At 41.4% G+C, this 6114-nt stretch overlaps 1 protein-coding gene across 2 annotated transcripts in view; it reads right to left on the reverse strand.

The window, feature by feature from the left end:
• Positions 1 to 6114, reverse strand: part of kctd15b (potassium channel tetramerization domain containing 15b) — a 27423-nt gene that overhangs the window by 15361 nt on the left and 5948 nt on the right. For both annotated transcript variants that reach the window (XM_032517175.1, XM_032517165.1), the window contains exon 3: positions 1280 to 1424. In XM_032517175.1, the coding sequence (XP_032373066.1) occupies positions 1280 to 1424 (145 nt within the window). The remainder of the gene's footprint in view (positions 1 to 1279; positions 1425 to 6114) is intronic.

The raw sequence follows: 6114 nt of genomic DNA on the forward strand, positions 1-6114 counted from the left end.
TTTAAACTCCGGTGGATTTATGAGGACTATGGTTACCTGCTCCTCAGATCTCTGAAGGGTGAATCCAGACAGCTAGACTATCTGTCCATCTGAGTTTTCTGTTGCTACTAAAACAAATGTTGAACGTACATATGTTCCACCCAAACAAGTTCCTTCTTGAGGCTATTTTGCAGAGGCGTCGTCGCTCCATACGGCACTTAGCGCCGCCCGAGACAATTGTGATTGGCTGGGAAAGCTGTGTGGACTAGACAGACGCCCTTTTGCAGTGTTGTGGAGGAAGGTCTGACAATGCAAGACCAATTAAATAAGCAATGTGTTCTCCATTTCATCTTCATACAACTTCATCAACTTCAACAGCTCCTAGCATAAAAAATATAAGCATTTTACTCTATCAACCTTGGACAGAGACAGATAATGATCAACTTGTTTGTTGAAATGTGCTTTGGATTATTTAATATTGTACGGTGACGGACATTATGTACTGTATATGCAGTTACTTACAATAGAGTTAATCAACACTAAAACAGGAGCCAGGTGTGTGGAGCCTCAGTAGTTGAATACAGACCAAAGTTGTTTCAGTGGCCCTTAAAGATTAAAGTGCATGTGCACAGATGCATGTATATATAAGCGCAGAGTGTATTAGTATGTATATTTGTATGTAAACTGTCCTAACATGCCTCGGCTTTCCCAGAGAGTCCTTGACTGAGCGGGAGTGGGTCATTAGAGCGCGGGGGAACAGAGGGGCGTACAGGCTATTTCACCTGGGCTCACCTCTATAGAAACCACTCAGAGTGAAAAACAACAGCTCAGGGCTTTGGCAGACACATCACTGGACCATGCTCCAGTTAGCAAGTTAGCATTTTTACCTCTCCACCACTCTCAACCCTAACTGAATCGCTTCCATACAACCCCCCCCCCCCCCCCCCCCCCCCCCCCCCCACACACACACACACACACCAAAAAATGTCCTAATAACTGCTTATGCTTAGACTAAAGGTAATTAATGTGTTGAATGGGAAGAAGGTGAGTCTACGTGAGTTGTTGTGAAAACAAAACACTGGCGGCTCTGTTGTGGTATCAGATCTTTTTTGAAAGCATGCAATCCCTGAGATGGCAGGTGAACATCAATAACTATATCTTGACAACAATCTAGACTTTTATACCATACGACTGGGTATTTGGGCAGATGGCTTTACATACTCATAGCTTTTTATGTTATGTCAAACTGATGGGGCAGACAAGGAAAAACAATACAGCATGTTGTGGTGCGGGTATATACCTTGAAGTCATCTGGAAGGAGCAATTTGCTGGTCCTGAGGAAACTGAGAATGTAGCGGAATATCTCGCCGTCCCGATCTATGAAGTAGTGCTGCTTCAAGCTGTCCAACACGATGGGCTCGGTGCCATTGAACAGACGACTGATTCTGAAAATTGAAATACATACACACAAACATGCGCACGAAGGCAGCCGCACAAAAACACACACACACACACACACACACACATACACACACATATACACACATAATTGAATGAGCCAGTTCCCTTCAAATGCATGAAACAATTACCCTCCATTTATTTCTCAATTTTATTAGCACTAAGCTTGAAATGCATTAGCATCCCAGGTTGAAACAAGGGGCTTAAGGCACAGTTCCTCCATTCCAGACTTGTTTGAAGTGTCCCTTCTGCGAAGAGATTACAACAACACACACGCTTGCTGCTTGTACTTACAGAAATTAATAGCACGAATGTAGCATTACAGCTCTATTATTTCTGAGAGATGGAAATGAAACAGAGGAATGAAACGGTGGAGGTCCACATACTAATGTGAGGAGGAAAGCTGAAAAAATATATTTTACTGTTACAGTTTGACTTTCTTATAAATGTAAGAGGGATTTGGACAGCTGCACTCTTACTGCGTGTTGATCTGTCTGCAGAGTTACAATTTTTGATATCTATCACATGTTTGTATTTTATTTATATGAAACACAATCTCACTACATAATTCTGTTGATATATATTGACATGAATGCTTGAGGATCAATTAATGACTTTGGCATTTTGTAATCTGTAGCAATTCTTAATTCTAATCTAAACCCTGATACATATTTTGGTGAAATTTGATAACCTCACCGAAAATGAAATCAACGCAGCGGCCTTAAAAACATGCATTTGTTGTGAGGAATTGATTTCAGGAAAAGAAACAAGACTCTACATTACATGTCATTGCAGAGAATATACTGCATTTTCACTTTGGTATTCCTGTTGTCTAGAGCAGTTAGATGAGTTTTTTGGTTTACATTTCAAGGCAAAGAAAAGGCAAAAAAAAAACATCAAAAAGAGAAAATAAGAGTTAAAATAATGACATTCACATTAGCCAAAATTACATCAATAGCATTAATAAACACAATGATTATTAAAAATCTGAATAATAGGCCTGCCTCTAAGCTTTCGCCAAATATTGTCAAGACTTTGGTGTAATAATAAGACACTTGTTACTGCCTAATAGTGTCCAACAGTTAACCCCTTCCACTAAATTGAAAGATTAAGGGTTTAGTTTAACTTGGCTATGGGGCTTATCAAGGCAAAGAGTGGAAATTGCTGTTATCTTTAAACTTTCATCACACCATGTTGGCGCTGTGCCTTGAAAAACTTTTTGGATATATATTAGTTGTGTGGTTTTCCTGCAGCTTACCTGCGGGTCCCTCTCTCGCTGGTCTAATAATCTCATCTGGGCAGATCTCCTCTTTCTATTTGTTAATTTTAATATTCAATCATTAAAAAGCTTTTTTAGCATCTCTATCTCTAAATATTTTGAAGACAGTTCAGACAATTTGTAAAACTTTTGTACTCCTAAAGCTTAAACATGTTTAACTCTGAGTGCAAAAATTGGATTTAGTTTTGTGAGTCATTTTGAAACAAAGCTTGCATCTCCCTCAGCAAAAAAACCTGCAATGCCTTTTCAGTGCAAATAAGTCGTACGAGTGATTTACACCAGAAATCTGTTGCACATAACCTCCTTAATGGTTTCTCTGGCCAGTTCCATCATCTTTCTGAGAAACAGCTCTTGGCAGGGTGCTACGTTGCTGCTATTATCATAATTTGGATGCAATCAGCTCTTTAATCACAGTAACGGCTTCTAGGTCGGCCGACAAAGTTGTATGAAAAAGAAAATCAAAAAAAAAATCTACTTGCAAACGTGCCGGCCAAGACACACGTATACACCCACTGACGTTGTCAAACTCTGCTACAAGACACTGGAAGGGAGCGGCAGTGGGAATGTCAATGAACAAACAGCAGAGCTGGCTTCTCTCACAGATTCATTTTAGTGAATTTAAAATTACAAGCCTGTACTATAAGAAAGTGGATGAGCTTGTATGTAATGGTTGTGTCAGGTATCTTCTGACCCCGATGTGTCGGCTCAACACACCGAAGCCAACACATCAAATTCACCCCGTTTCTTTTTCTTTGACTTGGCTGTGTGAAGAAGCAAAGAGGCAGAGCAAAGATAGTTCTCCCCCCTCTCTACCCTCCTGCCATCCTTTCTCTCTTTCACCCTCTCGTTCTTTCTTTCTTTCTTTCTTTATTTCTTTCTTTCTTTCTTTCTTTCTTACTCTCCCTCCGTCTCCATCCTTCTCCCTTACTCGCTTTCTCTCTGGAAATCGATGCAAAATGCTTTATAAAAAACCAATACTCATCTCCCTGTTTGGCCCGAGGTGTTCCTTTCTCATATGGTCTTGCAATTCTTCCAGCTAGAATTTCACCATACCCCTCCAGGCTAACTCTGTTTTTCATCTCCACTTTTTTAAAAAGCAATTAAAATGCTGCCTGTTTTTCTTTTTCTTTCCCTCTCTCTCTCTCTCTCTCTCTCTCTCTCTCTCTCTCTCTCTCTCTCTCTTCTCGGTTGGTCTTCGTCATTTTTCCTTTTCAGTTAAATCCTTGAATTGGAGGGGGGGGGGGGGGGGTTGTTAACAGGTAGGGAGAGAGAAAAGGGTGTGTGCGTGTGTGTGCGTGTGTGTGTGAGTGTGTGTGTGTGTGTGGGGGGGATACATAGAGAAATTAAGGGAGACGATACACAAACAGACAGGTCCACAGACAAGCAGGCTGACAGGGAGAAACAAGAGAGGGAAAGGCAAAGACAGGGGAAGGTAGACAAAGAAGTCAGAAGACAAAAAATGCAGAGAAGTAAAGATGAAAAAAGGAAAAGAGGAAGAGAAACAAACAGAATATGAGAGGAAGACACAGAGCGAGATGGAGAGAGTGGGAGAATTAAAAACAACTATGACAGAACTCCATGTAGTCAGAGAGAGGGAGGGAGGTGGTGGGTGTGGGAGGTTATCAAGGACAGGAACAGCTCAGATCTCCCACCCCGGCGGTGCCAAGTGAGGGCAGGCAGCGGGGCAGTATAGGTGGGCAAAATCCTGGCAGAGTCCTTATTGCAGCAGCTACCGCCGGCCAGCGGCTCGGAGCTGCCAGAGACATGTCTGCAGGAGGTGGGAGGGGGACGCAGCGCAAGTATCACAAATGCTATCTGGAAACTGTAACACTAATGGATATCTGATAAATGCAAGACAACCAGCAGCTTCCTGCAAAGTGAAACAAACACACCCAGGGATGTTGGTGAGTGTGTCCAGCCTGACATCAAGGTCTGCCCACAATAGCTTTTGAGTGGGGGGAGCGTGAAGTTAAAAATCAGATAGCTACTGTGCCTGGCTATGGTTGTCCTACTTAAAGACATTATATATACTGACAGTTCTCAGAAATCTCTTCCAAAGGGTGTGACAAAAAGTTTCAAAACAAGGAATACATTTTGAATTTAGATGAATATTATGTTCAAATCCGGTTCCAGTGTAATTTCTTAATCCTTTACACGTTTCTATACTAAAGCCACAACAGGAACAAAACTCTTCTTACATGATTCTCTGGGAATAAATGTCATGATGCAGGGCTCCGTCACCCAATATTTGCCTACATGGGTCTATGGTGTGCATTTCTTTTAAGGTACTCAATTACACAATCACTGATTAATTGACTATGCTTTAGGCAAACATCCCCACTCTTATACTCACAATATGTGCTGCTAACAATCCCAGTTTTTATATGCAATTTGTTATTTTTCAAGCTACATAACTTGACTTGTTCCTGCGCAAGAGCAACAATTAACTCTCATTATTATTTCATGTTAAGTGATTAAAACCCTTCTTCACACTTCTTATCAAAGAGCTAATTTTACTGTAGATCACGGCAATGTGTTAGTGCCATGTCGCCTCTTTAAAAAGCACAAAACACTTGGGGCCTAATGAAATGGAATAGAAACGGAAGGAAATATAGCAATTGCTAACTTTAATTGATGACATATTGTTTACTATGTCAATTATGGAGATTTTAGCTTGCAGAAAAATTCAACCATTAGATACAGAGGAGCCCTGAAAGAGCATGAAGCCAGAACAGAACTGTAATCTGTAGACCTCGTAGACTTGTCTTTAAAGAGAAAAATGTCCAGTGGTCCTTTCAAAATAGTTTCCTTGTCTCTGGAACATTTCCCCTAATTTCCTCAGCTTCTGTTCAAGTGACTGCTGAGACTGTCCTCTTTGAGAGCTACACAGAGAGTGCATCAATGTTTCATGACCCCTGTCCCTTAATATGGCCCACAGAAGAAGATGAATAACCGCACATTAGTTACTAGACTAACTTTCTCTCGGCATGCTACATTATTTAGTGGCCAATCTATTAAAAGTAATCATCAACTTTAAACTCTTCAACCCTGCTCTGTTAGTCGTCCCATTTTCAGCCCTGCTCGACCGGAAACGGCTGAATGCAGCGTATGCGGCTGTGCCAGTGTAATTGTTTTGCTTTCTGCTGTCAGCCATTATCCTAATTCACACAAAAGGGCCCCTCCTTCCAATGGCTCCAGTGGAAAGTGGAGCCCTGAGGCCAACTGTACACTGAGGAGGCTGAGAGAAAGAGAGAAAGAGAGAGAGAGAGAAACAGTGTGTATGCATGTGTTTGTGTGATCCAGATTGAGAAAGACACAAAAAAGACAGGGATATAGAGAGGGAGAAGGAGAGCATAGGAGCATGTGGGAAAGGGAGAGAGAGAGAGAGAGAGAGAGAG

This window comes from Etheostoma spectabile, chromosome 1 (genome assembly GCF_008692095.1).
Source record: "Etheostoma spectabile isolate EspeVRDwgs_2016 chromosome 1, UIUC_Espe_1.0, whole genome shotgun sequence".
Classification (NCBI taxonomy): domain Eukaryota; kingdom Metazoa; phylum Chordata; class Actinopteri; order Perciformes; family Percidae; genus Etheostoma; species Etheostoma spectabile.